The 27,679-nt window shown below is 41.0% G+C and overlaps 2 protein-coding genes across 3 annotated transcripts in view; both read left to right on the top strand.

Moving 5' to 3' along the window:
* Nucleotides 1-4,536: 4,536 nt before the first annotated feature.
* On the top strand, nt 4,537-15,372 carry LOC115128930 (excitatory amino acid transporter 1-like). The gene is made up of 9 exons (XM_029659068.2): nt 4,537-4,682; nt 5,610-5,747; nt 9,073-9,277; nt 9,409-9,451; nt 9,710-9,981; nt 10,666-10,899; nt 11,165-11,359; nt 11,480-11,614; nt 12,829-15,372. The coding sequence occupies exons 1-9, from the start codon at nt 4,544-4,546 to the stop codon at nt 13,031-13,033; spliced, it is 1,566 nt and encodes a 521-aa protein (XP_029514928.1). The 5' UTR covers nt 4,537-4,543; the 3' UTR covers nt 13,034-15,372.
* Nucleotides 15,373-18,734: 3,362 nt separating this feature from the next.
* Nucleotides 18,735-27,679, top strand: part of LOC115125570 (nipped-B-like protein) — a 50,251-nt gene continuing 41,306 nt past the window's right edge. For both annotated transcript variants that reach the window (XM_029655101.2, XM_029655089.2), the window contains exon 1: nt 18,735-18,862. The gene's annotated coding sequence lies outside the window, so the exon portion shown is untranslated. The remainder of the gene's footprint in view (nt 18,863-27,679) is intronic.

The raw sequence follows: 27,679 nt of genomic DNA, 5'->3' as shown, positions 1-27,679 counted from the left end.
TAATTGTATTAAATCATTATAATCTATAAATTGCGCACATAGCCTGTGTCTTACCTGTGCCTTACGAAAAATGCCTTATTAGGCTCAGTGCCTTTGAATTCATTTTTAGAAACAGCCGTTTGGTCAGAGTCTGGGTCATGCATGGTGCCTGGAGAGCAGGCCAGCAGCGGAGAGAATATCCTCTCTGCACTTGCAGAGCCACTGGGGATGCTCAACACCCTACGGGCCACTCTTGCCATGCTGGCAGGGATACAGAGTAGTATTTTTATTTTTATATAGGTAGGCCTAAAGTTTTTAGGCAAAATAACCCTATCAAAATGGAAAATCTCCTTGAAAGTGGTAAGGTGTCAGACCTATTGAGCCAAAATCTATGATAGCCTATTATATAGATAATAGAACGAAAATGGAATAAACTTTTAAGATCTGATTTTTTGTTTAGAAATACTTTGCTACTATGACACACTTCACTAGCTACCCACCTCCTTCCTTTCTATTAGCACGTGCACGTAATAAGTACACAATCATGATTTCGCGATATGTGTAATTTCAGATTCCACAATGATTCTTTCATTCTGGACCCTACATCACCGCACTCCCTCTCTTGATCTGGGTCCTTATCTTTGTAAGTCACCTTGATTTGGCACCTGTGTGTTTTATCAGTTTCTTTGTGCATGCTCGGCCCAGCATGCATTTGTAGTCTACTTGTGTACTGTTTTAGCTACTGTAATGGAGTTCGCAAAATATTTTCATAAAGAAACTGATAAAACAGGCAGTACAGGAAGGGGCTAAACACGCACCCCTGAGGGGCCCCCGTTTTTGAGAATCAGCGGCTGTGTTGTTGCCTATCCTTCCTCACCACCTGGGGGTCGTCGTAAGGAAGTCCAGGATCCAGTTGCAGAGGGAGGTATTCAGTCCCAGGGACCTTAACTTAGTGATGAACTTTGACTGCACTATGGTGTTGAACGCTGAGCTGTAGTCAATTAACAGCATTCTCATGTAGGTGTTCCTTTTGTCCAAGTGGGAAAGGGCAGTGTGGAGTACAATAGAGATTGCGTCATCTGTGGATCTTTTGGGGTGGTATGTGAATTGGAGCTGGTCCAGGGTGTCTGGGATGATGGTGTTGATGTGAGCCTGACCAGCCTTTCAAAGCATTTCATGGCTACAGATGTGAGTGCTACAGGGCAATAGTCATTTAGAGTGGTTACCTTGGCGTTTTAGGGACTATAGTGGTCTGCTTAAAATGTGTAGGTATTACAGACTGGGTCAGGGAGAAAATATCAGTGAAGACACTTACCACCTAGTCAACACATGCTCTGAGTACACGTCCTGGTAATCCGTCTGTCCCTGCGGCCTTGTGGATGTTAACCTGTTTAAAGGTCTTACTCACATCGTCTACGGAGAGTGTGATCACACAGTCATCAGGAACAACTGGTGCTCTCATGCATGGTTCAGTGTTCCTTGCCTCAAACTGAGCATAGAAGGTATTTAGCTCGTCTGGTAGGCTCATGTCACTGTGGAGGTTGTGGCTGGGTTTCCCTTTGTAATCTGTGATATTTTGCAAGCCCTGTCATATCTGACGAGTGTCAGTGCTGGTGTAGTAGGATTCGATCTTAGTCCTGTATTGACACTTTGCCTATCTGATGGTTCTTTGGAGGGCATAGGTGGATTTCTTATAAGCATCCAGGTTAGTGATCTGCTCCTTGAAATCGTCAGCTCTAGCCTTTAGCTCAGTGTGGCTGTTACCGGTAATTCATGACTTCTGGTTGTGATATGTACGTATGGTCACATCGATGCACTTAGTAGCCCTTTCCTGCAGTCTAATGATCAAAGCGTCTTCTAGTGGCCTCATGGGTGGATTGTTATTCATATTTTTCATAATTTCTTCATTAATAAACATGAAAAGTCTATTTATGTCAAACGGTTTTGTTATATTTCAGTCTTCTATGATGTATATAAAGTCTTATATTGGAATGCAAACTCTAATGTTCATACAGTTCAACTCCATGTGTGACATGGTACAGGTGTCTTATTTAAAAAATAAAATGAAGGCCATTACCATGTTTTGTTTCAAAGTATATTTGTTTAAAGCTACCAAGAAACACTCTGTGACCTGATTTGATCCCCTGCAGTAAATTAATGAAGCCAGTGACTGATGTGGTAAATACTGCAATGCCATCCATGATATGCTAGCAAAACAGTCCTGTAACTTTGGGTCCACTTCATCGGACTGAGCGCGTCACTGGTACTTCCTGTTAAGAGTTTTTGCTTGTAAGCTCAAATCAGGAGGACAGAGTTATGGTCCAAATAGAGGGCGAGGGAGAGCTTTGTTTGCATCTCTGTGTATGGAGTAAAGGTGATCTTGAGTTTTTTGCCTCTAGTTGCACAGGTGAGCGTTGTAAAGCTCAGTATTTTTATTTTATTTTACCAGGCAAGTCAGTTAAGAACAAATTCTTATTTTCAATGACGGCCTAGGAACAGTGGGTTAACTGCCTGTTCAGGGGTAGAACGACAGATTTGTACCTGGTCAGCTCAGGATTTTTGAACTTGCAACCTTTTGGTTACTAGTCCAACACTCTAACCACTAGGCTACCCTGCCGCCCCAATTTGACATAGAGATTTACTGCACATTTGAAATGGTGCACCGCTGTCGCACATCACACTTCTTTTTGGGAAACACTCAGAATGATACTTCAACACTTCAAAGTACAGTACCTTGAAACAAATGCTGATCCTATGGCCCTAGGCACTGACTGTCCAGTCCTGGCCAGCAACCACTGCTGCTGGTGATGAAAGCTCCTATTTGTCAGGACTGTGGGAGAGGCTACACTGAAGCAGAGGGAGAGAGCCCTAACACCTCGAGCAGATCTGGATTACGGGTCCACAGGCTTTATCTGTTTCTGAAGCACTCCAGTAAGGGTTGAATAGGCCGACAAAGAGGGGAAGAGGATAGACGAGAGGATGGGGAGGAGGGAAGATGGGAAAGGAAAAGAGAGCTTGGAGGAGAATGGGAGCGGGAGGAGAGGAGAAAAAAAGGATTCCGAAAGGGTAATTTGGCTGTCCCCATAGGATAACTTTTTTTGGTTCCAGAAATCGTTTTGGTTCCAGGTAGAACCCTATTGGGTTCCATGTTGCATACAGCATATCCTACTGTATATTCTTACTAATTTATGCTTTCTGAGCATCACTCAGGGCACTCTTTTATTGGAATGAATGAGGGACATAACATCCCCCAAATTGTAAAGAGATAGGAAGGGCTACCATCTCCTCCCACTGCCTTTACCTCTCTCTATCTTTCCCTCTCTCTTTCTGAGCTTGAAAGTCTCCTCCCTCTTCAGAGAATGGGAGCATGAGGGATTGCCTCAGTTGTCTTCAGAGAACATATGTACACCTCCCATTCTCTATGTGCCTGTCTATCTCACTCCATCTCCCAGTCTCTATCTCTCCTCCCTTCTCTGCCTCTGGACCCACTGCCTGCCTCTACCACTGTTGCTCTCTGCCTGCCTGACCTGTCCTCAGGCTGAGGATAACTCATCAGGAAGAGGAGTTTGTCTAATAAAGGAACATCTACACTGGTGAAAGGTCAGTGTTTTGTTTTGCCACTTTTGAGGAGGAGATAGTTGTTGGTGTTGTTGTCCAATGGAATGACCAGGTCTGTGTGGCCCTTGTGATGTTTTAGCTGTATGCCAGGGGTCCATACTGTTGATGTGGCCATGCATGAAAAGTATCATCCTTTTGTTTAGATTTTCATGTCCACGTCTTCTAAATCCATTAAAGTGCAAACAAAATCTTTGTAGCCAAATTTGCAGTTTGTTCAGAGTGTTACCAACTGGCATTTTCAATCAAACAATTGATTGAAAAAGTATGCCTTTCCAATGAAAGGATACATAGTTGTGTTGTGTAGGGTGCTTTTAGTTGAGTATGCAGTGCATCTCTTTAAAGAAAGCGCAGTTGATTGTTTTTGTTATTCCATTATTCAGGTGCGCATACGTTTTTCCTAATCAGGTGTTTTTATGAATAAATATTCTCCAGGATAGACTGATGAGTTGCCAGGGTGTATTAGTGATGCAGATCTGCACCTGCAGTGTTCCATGCTTCCTGTGTTCAGGGGCTTTGATGCTTGTCATGGAGGGATTCATCATGGGGAAGAAATGACAGCTTTTGTCTAAGAATAAAATACTTGCTTTCTTCTCAAGATTGTGTGACTATTTTATCATGAAAACATTTGTTATTTTGACGACACACCACATGGTCCAGATTTGCTAAATTTGATTTGCTAGAATAAGCTATTCTTCTTTCTCTAATCTTGTCAACCGCATTGCAATGTCAATGTGAATGTCTGCATGTGTCACTTCAACTGCATGTGTCTTGTTCTGTGTCATTTCATCTCTTCTCCAGTAGCTATCACCAGAGTAAGGGCTGGTCAGACCCATTGGTTCAGGTTGTCTGGCTGTCTAAAAGGTGTGTGAGACACTCCTAGTCCTGTCTGCAGTCATGACCAAAAGTAATTAAGCCCCCCCCTCCGGCTTCAGATTCCCACACTAGGATGCAGCGGATCCGGGAGGGCATCCACATAAGGACCATGAAGGCCAAGAGGAAAGTGGAGGACATCTCTAAGGAAGACGTCCAGGCCTTCTTCAAGAAGAACGCCTTTGTGCTCTTTACTGTAGCGGCCGTCGTTGCAGGTGAGTGAACACACACGCCTCCAATACCACACCCCAGTCCACTCACACACACTCCCCTCCGTATTTATTTAGAGAGTGAAGGTAAAAATGTGTAAATTTGGCTCTATACACCACCATTTTGGATTTGAGATCAAATGTTTCCTTATGAGGCGACCGCACTGAATGTCACCTTTTGTTTGTTTTATTGAAGTATTTGGAAAAATGCACTTACAGTGTATTAAAGTAGTCAAAGGTTTATTCTTTTGTCACATACTCCTAGCACGTAATGACTACATCAAGATTGCAGCTCTACCCACTTGTTGGATGCATTTGCAGTTTGTTTTGTTTGTGTTTCCGATTATATTTTTTTTGCCCGATAGGAACTGAACGATGAATAATGTATTGTGTCACTCTGGAGTCATTTTCATTTTTGAATATGAATATAAGATGTTTCTGAACACTTCTACATCAATGTGAATACTACCACGATTATGGATAATCATGAATGAATAGTGAATTATGATGAGCGAGAAAGTTAAAGGAACAAAGCTCATACCCCCTCAAAAAACATTCCGTTTTGGACACATGATCTTTGTGCATCTATAACTTTCTCACTCATCATTATTCACGGTTCATTCATGATTATCCGTAATCATGGTAGCATCAAGATGAATGTACAAATGCTGGAGTATCGTGCCAAATGAAAAGTTTTAGCTTCACTGTCCAAATAAATACGTAGGGGCGTATGGGCCAACATACTCACGCAAACACACCCACACACTTTGAAACACACTCTCTTATTGTAATCCCAATCCCATAGGGAGGACTCACCTACAAACCTCATTCTAGATGTGACTGAGAGACAGATCCTCTCATTGTCATTTGCTTTATATGCAGTTGCATATGTTCATGTTTCCAGCACACTGATCAGCCCTTCTGATTCTCCAGGTATAATCCTTGGCTTTGCACTGCGTCCCTATAAAATGACCTACCGAGAGGTGAAGTACTTCTCTTTCCCTGGAGAGCTGCTGATGAGGATGCTGCAGATGCTGGTGCTTCCCCTGCTGGTATCCAGTCTCATCACAGGTACACCAAGTCACTATACTGATGCCCTCCGCCAGAAGCAAATGTAGATCAAATAAAGACATATGATAAAGAGGAGGGGTAGACTTAGTGGTGTTGGAAAGACAGGTGCCGATGCCCAAAGGGGGAATGCCAATGGAGCTCGAGGCACAACTTTTCAGGTACTGTAACTTATGCTTGATCCATGTGAAAAACAATTTGCCACCATTTTTCTCCAGATTCCCTTTGGTCCTCTAGTTTTCTGGCACGGAGACAGTTACTTCATTGTGATTCTTTGCTATTAAAATGAGGGAGGAGAGACGGAAGGATGAGGTAGCTTTCAGTCGGAAGCCCACTGCCTGTGGGTCTGAGAGGCTGGCATTGGGATGGGTACCCCCCTGCACTTCTAACTCCTGCTTCGCTTCACACGGATAAAAGCACGCAAAGTGCCCCTCCGCCTCTTCCTTCGTAGCTGTATTGTTTAGTGGAATTCCATGCCCACCCAGCACCACAATACCGTAAGTGGTTTGGAGGGTGGTGGGGTAAGAGGTCACGGCCCAGAAAAGAGGCACACTGCCCAGGTACACAAGTGGACATGTAACTATGCCATCTATTATCTGGAGTCCTCCACAAGGTTGGGATCCACATGATGCACCCAGCTTGGTATGATGTGCAGCATGAGCTTGAAACTAGACCTGGAGCAGCAAGCCGAGCTTATCTGTACTGTACTTCATTTTATTTTTAAACTAACCTCTTTTTAAATGAACCTAATTTGTGTTAACACTCACTTGAAAAAAGTTGTGAATGATTATTTAGTATATTTAGATTTGATCTCACTTGAAACACCCTAAAAACAATACTTTTTTTTTGCCTTGGAAAAGTAGAACTCTGGAGAGAAAGGCAGAAAATGAGAAGTATGTGTGGGGTACAGTTTTGTTTCATCCTCCCTCTTTGTAGTAACCCTTGAAAATAAGCCACGTGAGTCATTCCTTTAGTCCTGTGAAAGTGGTCACACAGGCTTGTTTGCAGTTTCCATGGCAATGTTGTTATGGGCGCATGGCAAGTGGACAAGTTTCCCGGAACTGAGAGACAGGATGGAGAGAGAGAGAGACAGACAGAGAGAGCAGCACAGTGGAACAGGTGATTGTGGGAGAGCGAGGCGTGAAGAAGGAGAGTGGAAGCTGAAAGAGTGTGAAAGAGTGGGAGGGTTTTGTCTAATGGCAGTGCCCCCAACAGGATTAAAAGAGCACATACATCTCGCTTCCACAAACAAAATACTTACTCCAGCCCACTGAATGGGGAAAACACACCAGAACGGCCCCTGACACCTTGGAAAATCCAAAGCTAACTTTATTGCAACACTTTGTGAAGTTGAGGTCTCTATAATGGCTCGTTGTCCGTCTCTCTCCCCCTTGACCTTTTTGTAAGATTGTTGAGAGAGAGATGTCAGTAGGCAGAAGCTAACCATAACCATGATCTATTTTCAGATGCAGAACATCATTATTTCACCTGCCTGTATGTTTTGCAACTAGGCTGGTTTGCAATCACACTAGGACTTCTGTCAGATGACTGTCAGGCAGCCCGTTAATTTGCACACCCATTTACTCTTTCTATTAGGCTAGATCCTCCAGCAGGTCAGCTTATATCTTATATATTTATCATGAGATGATACATATCAAATCACATTTTATTTGTCACATGCGCCGTTTACAACAGGTGTAGGCCTTACCGTGAAATGCTTACAAGCCCTTAACCAACTATGCAGTTTTAAGAAAATAGAGTTAAGAAAAGATTGACTAAATAAACTAACGTAAAAAATGAAAAAAAGAAGACAATAAAATAACAATAATGAGGCTATAAATAGGGGGTACCAGTACAGAGTCAATGTGTGGGGGTACAGGTTAGTCGAGGTCATTTGTACATGTATGTAGGGGTAAAGTGTCTGTGCATATATAATAAACAGCGAGTAGCAGCTCGGGGGGGGGGGGGTCAATGCAAATAGTCCAGGTGGCCATTTGATGAATTGTTCAGCAGTCTTATGGCTGAATTGTTTTGGGCCTTCCTCTGACACCGCCTAGTATATAGGTCTTGGTTGGCAGTTAGCTTGGCCCCAGTGATGTACTGGGCTGTACGCACTACCCTCTGTAGCGCATTACGGTCGGGTGCCGAGCAGTTGCCATACCAGGCAGTGATCCAACCGGTCAGGATGCTCTCGAAGGTGCAGTTGTAGACCTTTTTGAGGATCTGGGGACCCATGCCAAATCTTTTCAGTCTCCTGAGGGGGAAAAGGCGTTGTCATGCCTTCTTCACAACTTTCTTGGTGTGTTTGGACCATGATAATTTGTTGGTGATGTGGAGACCAAGAAATTTGAAACTCTCGACCGGCTCCACTTCAGCCCAGTCGATTTGAATGGGTGCGTGTTCGGCCCACCTTTTCCTGTAGTCCACAACCATCTCCTTTGTCTTACTCACTCACATTGAGGAGGAGGTTTTTGTTCTAGCACCACACTGCCAGGTCTCTGACCTCCCTATAGCCTGTCTCATTATTGTTGGTGATCAGGCCAAGCACCGTTGTGTCATCAGCTAATTTCACGATGTTGTTGGAGTCGTGCTTGGTCACACAGTCGTGGGTGAACAGAGAGTACAGGAGGGGACTAAGCACACACCCCTAAGCGGCCCCCATGTTGAGCATCAGCATGTCTGATGTGTTGTTGCCTACCCTTACCACCTGGGGGAGGCCCGTCAGGAAGTCCAGGATCCAGTTGCAGAGGGAGGTGTTTCGTCCCAGGGTCCTTAGCTTAGTGATGAGCTTTGAGGGCACTATGGTGTTGAACGCTGAGTTGTAGTCAATGAACAGCATTCTCACATAGGTGTTCCTTTTGTCCAGGTGGGAAAGGGAAGTGTGGAGTGCGATCGAGATTGCGTCATCTGTGGATCTGTTGGGGCGGTATGCGAATTGGAGTGGGTCTAGTGTTCCCAGGATGATGGTGTTGATGTGAGCCACGACCAGCCATTCAAAGCACTTCATGGCTACAGATGTGAGTGCTATGGGTCGGTAGTCATTTAGGCAGGTTACCTTCGCTTTCTTGGGCACAGGGACTATCGTGGTCTGCTTGAAACATGTAGGTAATACAGACTCAGTCAGGGAGAGGTTGAAATTGTCAGTGAAGACAACATCCAACACATCAGCATAGCTTCAGGAGCTAGCCAGAACGCATGGCTACCATGGCTACAAGCAATTGCTATTTCAAGTGTTGTCATGCCACTGCTATGAAGAAATGTTTGAACTATTGCACCAAGGGATAATGCTGTTCTTCTAAACAACATCTCCGCTGTCTCTCCCATCTAGGCATGGCAGCGCTGGACAGTAAGGCTTCAGGAAAGATGGGCATGCGAGCTGTGGTGTATTACATGACCACCACCATTATCGCTGTCATCATAGGCATCATCGTGGTGCTCATCATCCACCCTGGGAAAGGATCTAAGGATGAGTTCATGAAGCAGTCGAAGATAGAGGACATCAGCCCTGCCGACGCCTTCCTGGATCTCATCAGGTAGCTGCCTGCTACTGTAGGAAGAGGGTCAGGGGTTTAGTGGAGGAAAGATGCACTGTATTTTGCCATTGTACTCCTGCCTTAATATTGGAGTGTTCATTGGTTGTGATGATCTTGCTCTTTAATTTCAGGAACATGTTTCCACCAAACATGATCCAGGCCTGCACACAGCAGGTAAAGCATCTAATGACTTTAGACTTTTGCTCTCTAGTCTTTCGAAATGGCACACGTCTGACTACAATCCCTCGATACCTTATCTATCAGCTTGGCTTTTTATGAGCTCTACTGAATAGATGGCTGAACGATTATAAAGTAAACATTACAAAATACAATATTTCAGTACAATTCTCACCAAAGGAGATGACATGCTATCATCACTTTAACAAGACAATGTTAACCCATCACTTACGACAACTGGCTCTTTCCCTCTAGTTCAAAACCAAATACGGGAAGCGAATCGTCCATGTGACGATGACAGTGAACGACTCTGTCTTCAACCTGACCAACCTGACCGAGCAGATCACCAGGGAGGAGGTGATCCCCATCCCAGGCACGGTGAACGGGGTCAACGCCCTGGGGCTGGTGGTCTTCTCCATGTGCTTCGGCCTCATCATCGGCAACATGAAGGAGCAGGGCCAGCCCCTCAGGGAGTTCTTCGACAGTCTCAATGAGGCCATCATGAGGCTGGTCGCCATTATCATGTGGTGAGTATTTGGTGTGTGTTTGTGTGTGGGTGTTTATAAAGATGATGTGTGTGTGTGTTATGATGATGGTCCAATAATCCCCATCTTCATTAGGTGAGTGTGTATGTGAACCCCATGCATCTGTTACAGAGAAATCTTAGCTTTGGAAAGCTAAGTCTATGGAGTCCCTGCAGAGTTGGGGCGGTACTATGTTTATCTCTCCCTCTCAATTCAATCAAATGGCTTCATTTAGCCTCTTGCTTGAGGCATTGCTGTGAATTATCTGGTAACTCTATACAGGTGAGATCTGATATAGGTATTTAGGTCTACTGAGATAATTGCATGAGAACCACCTAATAATTGGCCAACACAGAACCGCCTCAGGACATCACTTCCTGACGCTAAGTGGTTGCACAGCTGAATAACAAGGCTTTGCAATCAAAACCAGTGACATGTTCACTGTGCGAATTAAATCAAAATATTCCCAGTCAGATATCTGACAGATATAAATCAAGTTGTTAATGAATAAAGGCAATTTCATAGCCTGTGCTTGCAGTCTCAGAAGGCACTGATGGTTTCACTAATTGTTTTCCTATTCAGGCCTATTACACAGAAAAATAAGTAAGATCCTGAGAATGTAGGGTCATTTGAACTGTGACCTTATCCTTCCCTGGCTTAACTCCTTCTCCTCCCTCTGCTTTACAGGTATGCCCCAATCGGTATCCTGTTCCTCATATCGGGGAAAATCGTGGAGATGGACGACATCACTGAGATGGGTGGTCAGCTGGCCATGTACACCATCACGGTGATCATAGGCCTTTCCATCCACGCTTTCATCATTCTCCCAGGCCTGTACTTCGCCATCACACGGCTGAACCCCTTCATCTTCATCATGGGGCTGGTGGAGGCCCTCATCACAGCCCTGGGAACCTCCTCCAGGTAGGTTCCCCGAACACTGCTGCTATTCTCCGACTACCGACACTGTAGCCATGCCTCGCTTGGCCGACTCATATCAAAGTAGTAGGGCCAGGTAGAGGTTCCTGCTCAGATTGTGTGGTTCAGAAAAACCTAGGAGGCATCATCATCCCCATTATTGGGATTACTTACGTTTGTTTATATGGCAAATACGGATAATAGATTTAATAGAAACAACAACAACTCGTCAAACTCAAACACTACCTGTTTCTCTCCATCTTTATCTCAGCTCAGCAACTCTGCCCATCACCTTCAAGTGTCTGGAGGAGAACAACAAGGTGGATAAGCGCATCACCCGGTTTGTGTTACCGGTGGGCGCCACCATCAACATGGATGGAACAGCACTATACGAGGCTCTGGCAGCCATCTTCATAGCCCAGGTTAACAACATGGAGATGAACATAGGTCAGATCATCACAATCAGGTGCGAATGAGTATCCAAGGTTTATAAGCTAAGGTTTATGTTTACAGAATCAAAGGGTGTTGATATGTTTACAACTAAATTACATGATTTATCAACGTGTCATTTTCTGTTATCAAACAGCATCACAGCCACTGCAGCAAGTATTGGAGCTGCTGGGATCCCACAGGCTGGACTGGTCACCATGGTGATTGTGCTGACCTCTGTTGGACTTCCCACTGATGACATCACCCTCATCATTGCGGTTGATTGGTTCCTGTGAGTAATTTTTCCCATTTTCAGATTGAGAAATTAGAATGAATTAACTATATTTTCTTAATGATTAGGCTACTATGGTGCAAATCCACATACAAGTTTTTGTGAAATACAATTTGTCTAATGACCTGAACTGAAATGAAAATCATTTATCTTTCATTTTAAAGGACAAACTTTTTATCAACTACAACCCTTTGACACTAGTTCACCAAAATTACATATTGGTTTCCTTACCCTGTAAGCAGTTTATGGACAAGGTATGACAGCAATCAATGTTTTGGTTTAGCTTCCCAGTCAATGTTTACAAATACTAATATTTTAGCATTTGTGGCACAAATCCTATTCAAGTCGGGATCGATATTAGCATTTCAAAATTCCAAAAATATCTAAAATTGATTGTGAAGCTCAACAAAGTCACTTATGGATTATTTGAACATGCTGTGTGAAAAATGCTAATATCGGTCCAATGACTTGAATGGGATTTGTGCCACAAATGCTAAAACGTTAGCATTTGGAAAAAGTGCCAGAGAAACTAAACCAAAGCATGGAATCCTGTCATACCTTGTCCATATACTGCTTACAGGGTAAGGAAACCAATATGAAATATTGTAATTTGGGTGAACTATCCCTTTAACTACTATCCCTAGGGTCTTGGTCCACTTTTTTTTTTTGAATTACATATTTTTTTGCAATGAGTTTTAACATAGAAACATAATTAGGTTGCCCAAATTAATAATTTCAATTAGAATCCCCTTCACAGAAATTACACAGCTAATTGGGTAGTGAGAAAAAACCCCACTCTCCTTAAACTAGGATGGACGGAATGTGCAGACAGAGTCAAAGCTTCATTTACTGAAAACATCATGGATGTTTCTCACAGTGATTAGAATATGAGATAGCCTATAGAGAGTGCTCTGGTTACTCTTTCACAGTAGATGGTAAATATCCCTGTTGATAGCACTGTGGCCTATTTCCCATCTACATTATTTTGCTGAGAATTCTAAAGAGTTTAGTTTATCTTTCAACAAAAGCAGAAAATAGGTGAAGGTTTTGAGTTGTTGACTGTTCCATTTAACATGACCAAACGTCCCAGGGGACATAGTGTTTTATTTTCTAAATGAATGAATGTCCCGCAACCCTCTCTACCTCTCCTCCCACTGTATATGACTCCCTCCCCTGGTTAACCTTTTTCTTCTTCCCTTATTTCTGCGCTGCAGTGATCGGCTGCGTACCACGACAAACGTCTTGGGCGATTCCATTGGGGCAGGCATTGTGGAGTTCCTATCTCGACACGAGCTGCAGGCCAAGGATGTGGAGATGGGGAACGCTGTACTGGAGGAGAGGAAGAAACCATACCAGCTCATCTCTCAGGAAAACGACTACGAGAACGCCAAACGTCCGGGCACTGAAACCAAGATGTAGCTCAATGCTCACACACACACACATATACACGTTTTGGTTTAGTTTAGTTTTTATTCTTTGTCATATTTTTCCAGTTATTGCCACTGTGCCATATTTCCTTTCCTTTGTTGTTTTGTCATTCATAAAGTTCCTTTTACAAAACAAACAAATAATTATCTCCCTGAAGTGGCCCAATCAAATTGCTTACATCTGCTGCCGCTCTACAAGATAGATAGGCTTCCTGTTTTTGTGGTTTTTCTGGCTATTTTTGTGTTGAGTTAAGTCATCTTGGCCTAGAATAAGTACGTGGTATAATGGTATAAGGAGGAAGTTGATGAGGGCGTTGGTGTCAGAAAGGTTTTTTGTAAAAAGATCGAAAGACAACATATGTTTGAATGACTGGACAAGCGATATCCTTCACAAAATGCAACAGAGAACACATTTAATTTGATACTAATGACATTAGGCCCTAATATACACTACATGGCCAAAGGTATGTCGTCGCCCCTTCAAATTTGGATATTTTAGCCACACCCGTTGCTGACAGGTGTATAAAATCGAGCACACACCCTTGCAATTTCCATAGACAAAAATTGGCAGTAGAATGGCCTTACTGAAGAGCTTCGTGACTTTCAATGACTTTCAGTGTGTCACCATCATAGGATGCCACTTTTCCAGCAAGTCAGTTTTTTTCACATTTCTGCCCTGCTAGAGCTGCCCCAGTCAACTGTAAATGCTGTTATTGTGAAGTGCTAGGCCACACAAGCTCACAGAATGGGACCGGCAAGTGCTGAAGCGCGTAGCACGTAAAAATCGTCTGTCCTCGGTTGCAACACTCACTACCAAGTTCCAAATTGCCTCTGGAAGTAACGTCATCACGTGAATTGTTCGTCAGCACAACAACTGTTCGTCAGGAGCTTCATGAAATGAGTTTCCATGGCCGAGCAGACGCACACAAGCCTCAGCTCACCATGCGCAATGCCAAGCATTGGCTGGAGTGGTGTAAAGCTCGCTGCCATTGGCCTCTGGAGCAGTGGAAACCGCGTTCTCTGTAGTGATGAATCACGCTTCACCATCTGGCAGTCCGACAGATGAATCTGGGTTTGGAGAATGCTACCTGCCTGGAGAACGCTACCTGCATGAATGCATAGTGCCAACTATTAAGTTTGATGGTGGAGGAATAATGGTCTGGGGCTGTTTTTCATGGTTCGGGCTAGGCCCCTAGTTCCAGTGAAGGTAAATCTTAACGCTACAGCATACAATGACATTCTTGACGATTCTGTGCTTCCAACTTTGTGGCAACAGTTTAGGGAAGGCCCTTTCCTGTTTCGGCATGAAAATGTTCCCCGTGCACTAAGCGAAGTCCAAACAGAAATGGTTTGTCGAGATCAGTGTGGAGGAACTTGACTGGCTTGCACAGAGCACTGACCTCAACCCCATCGAACACCTATGGGATGAATTGGAACGCTGACTGCGAGCCAAGCCGAATCGCCCAACATCAGTGCCCGACCTCACAAATGCTGTCGTGGCTGAATGGAAGCAAGTCCCCGTATCAATATTCCAACATCTAGTGGAAAGCCTCCCCATAGCAGCAAAGGGGGCACCAACTCTATATTAATGCCCATGATTTTGGACTGAGATGTTTGACGAGCACATGTCCGCATACTTTTGGCCATGTAGTGTAAATGGCTTCTGTGGAAATATAAACAACTTCTTATCGTGGGTTCAATAAAGAGTCATTTAAAATTTAAAAAATGCACAGCACTTGAGGATTGTTATTTATTCTTTTCCCTTTCTTCATGCTGTCAATATGAGAACTCCAATTTTCTTTTTACTTTATTAGGATTGAAACAATTTGGGAAATTGGTGCTGTGATGCTGACAATATTGTTAAAATGTATATGAGATGTATCCAACAATCCCATTGTTATCACTATACAGTATATTCACTATTTTGTTTCCGGCCCTAAGACAAATTAGTATTTGAAATATCCTTCACTATTTAGTATATAATTCTGTTAACATAGCAGGTGTATAAGATTTTTTTTGCCTGTAGAGAGATTGTACGACACTATTGTGTAAATGAACTATAGAATACAGTTAACTTGATACTTGTTTACTTGAATGTGTTTTCTTTCATCTAAATGTTGAAAGACATTCATTTTCAGGGCTGAAATGCCACTCCAAAGCCTTGGAAAGTTCAATCAAGGAACACAGTGTGTGATAAATAACAGCATGTGTGAACTAACTCAAATAGAAACTGTGATTTTCTTTTTTTCCCTTTATGGTTTCTGATATTGTTGTTCACTTTCTGTAAATGCATCATTTGTGGTGAAAAGGGAAATAGACTGTCAGATCTGTCTTTGGTGAATACAATTTTGAATAAATGTTTTAAATGAATCAGGGTTTGATTTGGGTGATTTGTATTCAATGACACACATACAGTAATAAACAGTTACATAACATTTGTTATATAAATGATAACTGTGGATATCATCTTACACGGCACACAATATGACAATACAACCATACTAATGGAGTAATAGGCCTAGGTCTTGATTTGAATTGGTTATGATGAGGTCATAAAGACAGTTGTACTATGGTACGAACTACATGTCGTGGTCTTTTCAATCAAGGGGTATATTTCATTAGTTGAAATGACTGGACACGTACAGACTGTGGCTTTAATAGGCTAAAGTAATATACTGTTATGTAATAGTAATATACTAGTAATGTAATGATGATCATGATGATGATCATACACTGAATAATCTAGTGGCATAGATAGATATGTAAAAAGATCAAATTATATTTTTGATGGATGTAAGAAAAAAAAGTAGATTATTTATATCAATGTCACTTTTCTGGCAAAATAAAATGGAGTTTGAAAGAGAAAGGAGAAAAAAGACCCCTCTTTATTCTCCCGAGTGGCGTAGGGGTCTAAGGCACTGCATCTCAGTGCTAGAGGTGTCACTACAGACCCTGGTTTGATTCCAAGCTGTATCACAACTGGTGGTGATTGGGAGTTCCATAGGGCGACACACAATAGGCCCAGTGTCGTTAGGGTTTGGCTGGGGTAGGCCATCATTGTAAATAAGAATTTGTTCTGAACTAACTTGCCTAGTTAATTAAAGGTTAAATTAAAAAAATAAAATGAAACGGTTCTTGGGAAAGCCGGCTAAATCGTTTGTGGACGTTTGCTGCCATCTTGTGGTGAGATTTGAGCAGCACTTAATGCAAACTTCTCCCTTTCATCTGTGGCGATAACTTTGGGGGACACCACAAGCACCCCTGGGTTTTTCATTCCTATTATGAACCTTTACGGAAACAACATAATGGTACTACTGTAGGCTATTTCAAGTCAATAATGGGTATGAATCGGTGATAGCAATGTCACAAGAAATATGAGATCAAATTCAACATGGGTGTTTTCTTGTCAAAAGTGTAGATACATAGAAATAAAGGAGCAGGGCAGGCCATCTACATACTATAGTTAAATATCTACCGGTATGTAGACTGCATCATAGCTAGCATTTAATTCAAATGTTGACCCAACTCTGGCCGATGCTCTGGCTGACAAAGCACCTGCAGAAGGTAAAATCAGATAAAACCATTCATACTTACATGAAATATCCATATTTACCTCATTTCAACTTGTGTTTGTATATGGTAGCCTTATATAGTTGAAACCAGAGAGGAAAAGCCTCAGAGATGCTGTTGCTGAAACGTTGGTTGGCAACGAGAATTATGTCAGACTCCACCGAAAGTCGAAGAGCGCGACTTTTTCAACAACATCCTTTCCTAAATATAATTATATCCCGAGGACAACAGCTACTGGCCAGGCTAGCTAGCGCCGAAACAGTTTTAAACTAGTTAGCTATCTGTATCTGGTTGCAAAATTGTTTTGCGGGTAAATTATGAATGAACTTTGTTACTTGCTCTCAGTGTCCATTTGTTAAACGTTAAATAAATAAAAGTCCGTTCTCTGCTTGCTTGCTAGCTAACGCGTTAGCTGAAGTTAGCTAACAACGATCTTACTGGGAAACATTTTTGCCAGGTCTCTAGCTAACTGAATACACAGCTGGCCCATCCATGTTAATGGGATGCCAAGCGTGAGGAAGAAATCAAATAAAGGTAAGGCAGAAAGTAAAAGTATTTATTTGTTTATTGATTTTCTGAAATCAGACCTGTTCAATCAATTCAATCAATGCTGCCAATGACTGGAACGAACTACAAAAATCTCTGAAACTGGAAACACTTATCTCCCTCACTAGCTTTAAACACCAACTGTCAGAGCATCTTATAGATTACTGCACCTGTACATAGCCCACCTATAATTTAGCCCAAACAACTACCTCTTTCCCAACTGTATTTAATTAATTAATTAATTTTTCTCCTTTGCACCCCATTATTTTTATTTCTACTTTGCACATTTTTCCATTGCAAAACTACCATTCCAGTGTTTTACTTGCTATATTGTATTTACTTTGCCACCATGGCCTTTTTTGCCTTTCTCACCTCATTTGCTCACATTGTATATAGACTTGTTTATACTGTATTATTGACTGTATGTTTGTTTTACTCCATGTGTAACTCTGTGTCGTTGTATCTGTCGAACTGCTTTGCTTTATCTTGGCCAGGTCGCAATTGTAAATGAGAACTTGTTCTCAACTTGCCTACCTGGTTAAATAAAGGTGAAATAAAAATGTTTAAAAAATTAAGTCAGTTCGCTCACTTTCGCTTTCTTCCACAAAATATCAACAGCTCTTGTTGTTTGGGCATGTTAATACCTTGATCGATTCATGTCTGTTGACTCCTTTGCCATTTTCCCTATTTCCATCAATGTTATGCTTATTAAATTAACTTTCTTATTGTTCATTATTTGTCATAGGTAGAATCTTACTTGAACTACCTACCTGTCAATCAAAGGTAAGTGTGAAAGTGGGTGCTTGTGGGTGCATGCAGCAGGAGACAACACCAACATATCTGGAATTCTCTGCTACCATGGTGGTCATCATGCTTCTATTTTTTAGAGAACCAACTTAAAGTAACTGTTCTCTGTGTGTGTGTGTGTGTGTGTGTGTGTGTGTGTGTGTGTGTGTGTGTGTGTGTGTGTGTGTGTGTGTGTGTGTGTGTGTGTGTGCGTTGATGGTTGTTGAGCCAAGCACTGATAGGTTTTCATGTCAGCCCAAATTCCAAATATCTTTAAAAAAAGTTTTACATCAAATAATGCAATTCATACACAACTACTATGTATGTATTAGAATTATCATTATGCTAGTTATCTTATTTTATTAACTGCTTACATTGGTTTAGCTGGTTACATACTCAAGGATGACCTCGTCCTCCAAAATATTTACAGCAGCTGTGTGGAATGGATGGTATCGGTGTATAGTAGTAATGCAGAAAGCGGCGGAAGTAACTGGGTTGCTGGCTATGGTTGCTCCTGCTAGTTGGTTTGGCGCCGGTGGAGGGAGTTATTCCTGCAGCAGTTCTTCCGGTCGGCATTTTGTTCTGCAAGAGAAGGAGGAGAGTCTGAGTGGATCCCTTTTATCACCGCGTCAATAGTATTTCTGTTTTTCACATTTGATTGTTTTCCGAAACCCTTTGGAATTTAAACTCATCTTCTGCCGGTGTTGGGGATAAACCGGTACAAGGACTGGTTATGGAATGTTTGCCCCTCTCCAAGCATAGATGTTTGCAGTGAGAAGGAAGAACGAACCCTCCCGAACCGGATTATTGTTGTTATATTATTACTCGGAGGAGCTGTTCGAGCGATAGAACGGAGAGGGAGCTAGAGACACGGATCCAACCCCCTTGCAACCATTTCTTTTTATCAACACATCCAGAGGTAAATATGATTGTACAATATAGATTTAGGAGTACCATAACAAAACAATTCCGATCGGCTACACGGGTGTTGTTTATATTCAGTGAAACTGGATAGACGTTGTGGAATGCACCGATATGTGTTTTTAACATTTATGTTGCCTTGTATCCGCTCATATAGGCGTCGGGTCGGGGTTACGCTTCCTCAGGCGAGTCCGAGGTCCAGTTAGCAAGCTAATAGGCCGATGTAGGCCATTGAAACTGAAAATAAAATCCTAATCCGCACGCGCAATCATGATAACAAACCAAAAGGGATGGTCATAGGGTTGCAAATGAATGATTATGTGTGGGCGAGTCAAGGCAAACATGGATTCGGTTGCAGTCTCGGTAGCTAACGTTGACTAGCTAGCCATAGCTAACTTTTGTTAGCTATCAAAGGTTAGAATAATATAGCTAACTAGCTGCTACAGTATGTGCGTAGTGTTACCTAGCTAGTTAACGTTACTTGTTGGCTATTTAGACAAAACTAACAAGTGCAACTTCAGTGTTTTCTCAGCAGGGTAATGTTTTCTGACGTTTTATGCTGGAGTCAGATGTTCTGAGAAATAGGCTCTTGCTATCCAATGCTACACACTAGCTAGTGGCTAGTATATATTTTTTGCAATGTCAACTAAACTGGTTTAAACATTTGCTTAATAACTGTGCAAGCTTGCTATTCACCGTTTTGAGGCTACCAAATTGTACACATTAAGCATAATTGACCTAGTCGCTTATAAAGTAATAGCTGCATATGTATTATCCACCAAGTTATCTAGCTAGCTACAATCTATCAAATGGAATCATCAGATACACCACAGAGATTTAACATAACAATTTGTGATGAGACCACCCCTTGTCTAGTTGATAACATGTTAAACATACCTATAGCTATTCCCTTTGCATAGGATTGGCAACTTCAACCAACTTAGATTCATTTGTTTACAGGGAAATTAGCAATCTATCCAATGTTGTAGATATTAATGTAACTTGATAAAGCAAGTAAATATAGCTACCTTGCTTGGAAAGCTTGCTAAATCATCAGGAAAAGGGGTGTGAAAAACGGGGTTATTGTAAAACACAAACATGTATAAATCAGGGCTATGTTAGACTATTGCGTAGCTGATGAAAAGAAAGTTGATTAAATACATTGGACCCTAATTGGTGTTGGGTGAGCAATTAGCAGCCTACTGTATCTGACCGATTACTGTGTTGCCAGAGAGAGAGAGAGAGAGAGACAGATGTGCAGCTATGTTGTCAGCCGGAGCAGCAGAGAGAATAATCATGTCTGTAATCATGCATCCAGCTTGTCACACGGTTATCCTTCAATCTAGGTGATCATAGTTAAACTATAGGTGAGCTAACTAACTATGTACACATCCAGCTAATATTACTCAAGGAGCAAGTCTCTGTTGCTGACTATGTTTAGCCTCCTGACTAGAAAATTATGCTTAGAAGGCCCTCTCAACTGACTAAGCCAGCAACATTAGCAAGTCAGCTCTCATTAACTAGTTTTTACTCTTTTGCACTGCTCTGTAAATTGGTGCTGGTGAATGAGGTAACTGACTAGGTTAGGTTGTAACTAGTCTAAAGATTCAGACCATACGGTCACTGTAATTAGATCTTCCATGTAAGGTCTGAATTAGAGGTCGGCCTATTATGATTTGTCAATGCCGATACCGATTATTGGAGGACCCAAAAAAGCCGATGCCGATTTAAAACACACAAAAAACAACAACAAAAAAACAGTATTTCTATTTGTAATAATGACAATTACAACAATACTGAATGAAAGCTTATTTTAACTTAATATAATACATCAGTAAAAATCAATTTAGCCTCAAATAAATAATGAAACATGTTCAATTTGGTTGAAATAATGCAAAAACAAAGTGTTGGAGAAGTAATAAGTGCAATATGTGCCATGTAAAAAAGCTAATGTTTGAGATCCTTGCTCAGAACATGAGAACATATGAAAGTTGGTGGTTCCTTTTAACATGAGACTTCAATATTCCAAGGTTTTAGGTTGTAGTTAATATAGTATTTATAGGACTATTTCTCTCTCTACCATTTGTATTTCATTAACCTTTGACTATTAGATGTTCTTATAGGCACTATAGTATTGCCAGTGTAACAGTATAGCTTCCATCCCTCTCCTCGCCCCTACCTGGGCTCGAACCAGGAACACATCGACAACAGCCACACTCAAAGCAGCGTTACCCATCGCTCCACAAAAGCGGTGGCCCTTGCAGAGCCAGGGGAATAACTACTCCAAGTCTCAGAGTGAGTGACGTTTGAAACGCTATTAGCAGACACCCAGCTAACTAGCTAGCCATTTCACATCGGTTACACCAGCCATTAGGCTGATAGGCTTGAAGTCATAAACAGCGCTGTGCTTGCAAAGCTTACGAGCCTGCTGCTACCTACCATCGCTCAGTCAAATCATATACTTAATTATAACAGAATAACACACAGAAATATGAGCCTTTGGTCATTAATATGGTCGAATCCGGAAACTATCATTTCGAAAACAAAACGTTTATTATTTCAGTGAAATACGGAACCGTTCGGTATTTTATCTTAACGGGTGGCATCCCTAAGTCTAAATATTCTTGTTACATTGCACAACCTTCAATGTTATGTCATAATTATGTAAAATTCTGGCAAATTAGTTCGCAATGAGCCAGGCTGCCCAAACTGTTGCATATACCCTGACTCTGCGTGCAATGAATGCAAGAGAAATGACACAATTTCACCTGGTTAATATTGCCTGCTAACCTGGATTTCTTTTAGCTAAATATGCAGGTTTAAAAATATATACTTCTGTGTATTGATTTTAAGATTGGCATTGGTGTTTATGGTTAGGTACAATCGTCCAACGATTCGCAAATGTGCTTCTGTTAAATCATCCCCCAGCGTTGCATTGATTTTAAGCAACGCAGGACACGCTAGATAAACTAGTAATATCATCAATCATGTGTAGTTATAACCAGTGATTATGATTGATTTTTTTTATTTTTAAGTTTAATGCTAGCTAGCAACTTACCTTGGCTTCTACTGCATTCACGTAACAGGCAGGCTCCTCGTGGAGTGCAATGAGAGGCAGGTGGTTAGAGCGTTGGTCTAGTTAACTGTAAGGTTGCAAGATTGGATCTTCCGAGATGACAAGGTGAAAATCTGTCGTTCTGCCCCTGAACAAGGCAGTTAACCCACTGTTCCTAGGCCGTCATTGAAAATAAGAATATGTTCTTAACTGACTTGGCTAGTTAAATAAAGGTATAAAAAAATTGGCAAAATTGGTCCCCAAAAATACTGATTTCCGATTGTTATGAAAACTTGAAATCGTCCCTAATTAATTGGCCATTCCGATTAATCGGTCGACCTCTAGTCTGAATGGTAGGCAGCTGTGGTCAGAACACCGTGGAGACGGTGCGAAATATGGCTCGGACAATGTACCTAAAATCCAGGGATGTGAGAGGGCGCTGTACTCCGAATTATCCCATTATTCAAAACGATACACTGAGAAGACTGAAATTCTGCTTGTTTTTAATTGAACTGCCATTTTTGTCAGCATGCTAGCTAATGCTAAAGCAGCCCATTGGATTTGACAACACTTCCAGTAACTACTCATCCCAATGCTAGGTGTTGCATTTTCACGGAATCGAATGGGCTACTATAGCGTTAGCTAGCCTAGCATGCTGCCAAAAACAGCAGTTAAATAAAAAAATTCCAATCTTCTCGATTCACCATTCATCATTTCAGGATAATTAGGAGTACAGTGACATATTCCATCCTTGGATTGAGGTTGGTTTTCCAAGCCATATACCGCTCTGGCTGTCCACATTTCGGCATAGCACCATTCCGACTAGAGAGAAGAAATGAACAGAAGTCGGATTCTGTCAAGGTGGTAACTAGCTAGCTAACTGACTAGATGGTTAAGCATCACTGGGATAAAGCAGAAATACAATTCAACTTTGCTAGCTAGATGGCTAATTTGGCCAATGCTAGGCATGTAGCTCAGTAGGTAGAGCATAGCGCTTGTAAGGCCTGGGTAGTGGGTTTGATTCCCGGGACCACCATACATAACATATATGCACGCGTAATAGTATGTCGCTTTGGGTAAAAATGTCTGCTAAATGGAATGTATTATATATGTTATTATAATATATTAAATAGTTAGTTCTGCAGCTAATGATAGGTAGTTACCTAAAAAAGCTTGTGTGCACACCGTAGCTAAATTAGCAACCTCATTATTTATGCACCATGTTTACTTAGTAGTGCATGCAAATGATGGCAAAGATCACCCGTCTAAAATGCTGCCGGGAAGAGGACTTTCTTGCTAATGGAAACGTAGTATGTTGCTCGCTACTAGCTAGCACTTAGACATGGTATCCGTGCATTATCTTAACTTGAGTATAGCTACTTTTTCAATGTTATTGAATTCATCTACCAAGTACACGAGCAAGCTAAATGACCCATTATCTGTGGAAAATGTTGTGACTATCCCATATGACTGAAATTCGTTTACAGCGTTGGCTTTTCATTTACCAACATATTTTAGTCTACACATACAGGCTGCATGTCTGCTGTATTCACGGCAAATGTAGTTGTGTAAAAGTTTTGTATGGACTAGTTGATTATGGGGGAATGTTACTGCTTGAATGATGGTTATCGACCAGAAAGAAATACACATTCAAATAATAGTAACAACTATAGTAGTAGGACATTTCCCATGAGCACCAACATGTGAAGTTCATAGGAGCATATCAAATTGGGTGTCAAATGACAGATAAGAGTCTATAATTTTTTTCTGGTCAAACTGGTGGAAAAGGGTTTTAAGAAAACATCTATCAGAAAGTCTTAAACGGTATTAGAAATGCATCAAAACATACATGTTGAAGTAAAGATCTCTGCCAACTAATATCAACACTTATATTTGGATATATTTAGATACATTTTTCTACCTTCTGTGAGTTTAAGGAACATTGCCATGTGCCTTGAAATCCCGTTACCAAAAACCCACATATCTTAAAGATATTTAAAAAATGTCTCTCCCTTATGAGGAGGGGGGATAATAAAAGTTCACAGAAGTAACAAGTAAAGGTAGACCTATCAATTAGTTAGTGTTTTTACTAGAGGTCGATGGATTTATGATTTTTCAATGTCGATACCGATTACTGGAGGACCAAAAAAAGCCGATGCCGATTAATCGGCAGTTCCTTTGTGTGTGTGTGTGTGTGTAATAATAACAATTACAACAATACTGAATGAACACTTTTATTTTAACTTAATATAATACATAAAATAAATCAATTTAGTCTCAAATAAATAATGAAACATGTTGCAATAATGCAAAAACACAGTGTTGGAGAAGAAAGTAAAAGTGCAATATGTGCCATGTAAAAAAAAAAAGCTAATGTTTATGTTCCTTGCTCAGAACATGAGAACATAGGAAAGCTGGTGGTTCTTTTTAACATGAGTCTTCAATGTTCCCAGTTAAGAGGTTTTAGGTTATAGTTATTATAGGAATTATAGACTATTTCTCTCTATACCATTTGTATTTCATATACCTTTGACTATTGGATGTTCTTAGCCTAATCTCGGGAGTTGACAGGCTTGACGTCATAAACAGCACTGTGCTTCAAGCATTGCGAAGAGCTGCTGGCAAACACAGGAAAGTGCTGTTTGAATGAATGCTGACGAGCCGGCTACTGCCTACCACCGCTCAGCCAGACTGCTATATCAAATATCAAATCATAGACTTAATTATAATATAATAAACACACAGAAATACGAGCCTTGGGTCATTAATATGGTCAAATCCGGAAACTATAATTTTGTAAACAAAATGCTTATTCTTTCAGTGAAATACGGAACCGTTCCGTATTTTATCGAAAGGGTGGCAACCCTAAGTCTAAATATTGCTGTTACATTGCACAACCTTCAATGTTATGTCATAATTGTGAAAAATTCTGGCAAATTAATTACGGTCTTTGTTAGGATTAAATGGTCTTCACACAGTTCGCAATGAGCCAGGCAGCCCAAACTGCTGCATATACCCTGACTCTGCTTGCACTGAACGCAAGAGAAGTGACACAATTACCGTAGTTAATATTGCCAGCTAACATGAATTTCTTTTAACTAAATATGCAGGTTCAAAAAAATATACTTGTGTATTGATTTTAAGAAAGGCATTGATGTTTATGGTTAGGTACATTAGTGCAACAATTTAGCTTTTTTTTTTGCAAATGCGCTTTTGTTAAATCATCGCCTGTTTGGCGAAGTAGGCTGTGATTCGATGATAAATTAACAGGCACCGCATTGATTATATGCAACACAGGACAAACTAGTTAAACTAGTAATATCATCAAACATATATCGGTAACTAGTGATTATGCTAAGATTGATTGTTGTTTTATAAAATAAGTTTAATTCTAGCTAGCAACTTAGCTTGGCTCCTTGCTGCACTCGCGTAACACGTGGATTGCAATGTACTCGGCCATAATCGGCGTTCAAAAATGCTGATTACCGATTGTTATGAAAGCTTGAAATAGGCCCCAATTAATCGGCCATGCAGATTTAATCGGCCGATCCTCTAGTTTTTATTGATATCAATTTTGTTTATGAATTATTAAGTGATTAAAACAAAAAAAATCTGTTACCAAATCAGTAACGGAATTTCAGAAAATGTGGTAATGGAATTTTTGCAATTGAGTTGGCTACAATAGAAAATAATAGTAGTCACAAACCACAGTTGGGTTCACAAGTTCGGACAGTAGAGTACAGTAAAGAAAAGTAGAGTATAGTTCAGTACAACACAGGAGTTCAGTATGGTACACAGTAGAGCACACTAGAGTTGAGTACACTATAATCTACTGAATTGTACTCTACAGTACTGAACTATACTTTACTATATTGTACTGAACTCTACTGTTCTGTGCTGTACTCTACTGAGCTCTACTGTTCTGTGCTGTACTCTACTGAGCTGAGCTGTACTGTACTCTACTGAGCTCTACTGTGCTGCACATGGATGTCCAAACTTGTGAAACATAGAGCTCTATGATTGGTTCAGATTTGGTCCGGTCAGGACCAACCAAATTTGGTCTTGTTTGGGTGCAGAGGTCATTAGAATAATAGCATAATTATTAGAATAATTATTCTTGTGTAGAATAATACCCAAATATGCAAAGGAGGATATTGCATATTTATACCTTTTGTGTACCTATATAGGACACATCACCATGAACAGAATGACATTCATATTTATGCGTTTGTTAGGGCTGACCCCATTTAGTTGATTGTTTGGTCGATAGGCTGTTGGTCGACTGAGATTTCTTTAGTCGAGCAATCATAAGTATATATATATATATATTTCACGGCGCACTAGACAGCCGTCTGATTCATGCCTGTCTCAGTGGACTAATCCATTGCTGAGGCCACGGGGATGGAACAGTCCATCGCTCTGACATATGCTACTGAAAATGTATATGGTTATATTATTTAAGAACAATGGTGCAACACTAATAAAAAATATATATTTTATAACAAATGCGGTTTTCCCCGCATTGGATAGCGGTTGCTGTCTGTGGTTCTGAAACAATCTTTGGTACGCTGTTGAATGGCCGCCTTTTCCAAGACCATGTTGCTATGTGCATAATAGCAAAGTTAACCAGCATAATGGTGTTGAGAACAATGCGGCGGAGGCAGCAGTGGAGTGAGGCGTTTTAAATGTCTATGAAAATTGAGGAGAGAGGAAACCCCAACTTAATTAGGTCTATAATCAATAGCCTATAATCAATAGCCTATCTGTTAAATGTGCCTGGCTTTCTAAATCATATATATATCTACAGAAATAAATATAAATATGCTTCTGTTGCGTATTTGAGTTTGTTTAATAGCCTACTGATTCCATGAGCTCCAAGCCTCACGACACTGCAACACGCAAAAGCAATTTCACAAGTTTAAAAAATCAACTCTTTTCTAGGATTTATATCTCTGGTATAGGCTGCTTTTAATTTATTTAGTGCTGTTTACACTGTTCCAAACGGTCAGAAAGATTATCATATTGTAATCAGGGCCTATAATTAACACCCGCCAAATGCAGGTAGATTTTGGCATTGGTGGGTAAGATGTCTATTTCACCAGCCATGTTGGCCGGTGATCAGGGCTCCACAGTGGGAGCATGTCACTCAAATTTGTGGATAGAAATAGTAAAGTGTGATCACATTTATAGTCAAATAAATGCTGCTGTAGCTGTTTTCAAAGTATTTCCGTTGCTTGGTTTCATAGCTGGTAAATTAATTGCACAAAATCGAAGAACTACAAATCCTATATAGCCTATTCCACCTCGCTCTGCAATGCTGGGGGCTGGGATAAAAAAAAAATATATATATATATATAGGACAAAACACACATCACGACAAGAGAGACACCACAACAATACATAAAGAGAGACCTAAGACAACAACATAGCATGGCAGCAACATATGACAACACAGCATGGTAGCAACACAACATGACAACAACATGGTAGCAGCACAACACAATGTTCAAACATTTATTGGGCACAGACAACAGCAAAAAGGCAGAGGCAACAGAAGCAGCCATAACTGTCACGAAGAGTGTCCATGACTGAGTCTTTGAATGAAGAGATTGTGATAAAACTGTCCGGTTTGAGTGTTTTTTGCAGCTCATTGTTCTCATTTCAGTCGCGGGTGTTGTATGTGGAGGATGAGGGCTGCAGTAGATATTTCAGATAGGGAGGAGTGAGGCCTAAGAGGGTTTTATAAATGAGCATCAACCA

The sequence above is a fragment of the Oncorhynchus nerka genome, linkage group LG4 (genome assembly GCF_034236695.1).
Source record: "Oncorhynchus nerka isolate Pitt River linkage group LG4, Oner_Uvic_2.0, whole genome shotgun sequence".
Lineage (NCBI taxonomy): Eukaryota > Metazoa > Chordata > Actinopteri > Salmoniformes > Salmonidae > Oncorhynchus > Oncorhynchus nerka.
This window is presented reverse-complemented; position numbering and strand designations above follow the sequence as displayed.

Bases quoted from the DNA above. Each gene is read 5' to 3' on its own strand.
- LOC115128930 (XM_029659068.2), top strand. From the start codon at position 4,544: ATGCAGCGGATCCGGGAGGGCATCCACATAAGGACCATGAAGGCCAAG. The intron at 4,683-5,609 runs GTGAGTGAACAC...CTGATTCTCCAG, and splicing joins TGTAGCGGCCGTCGTTGCAG to GTATAATCCTTGGCTTTGCA. The intron at 11,615-12,828 runs GTGAGTAATTTT...TCTGCGCTGCAG, and splicing joins ATTGCGGTTGATTGGTTCCT to TGATCGGCTGCGTACCACGA.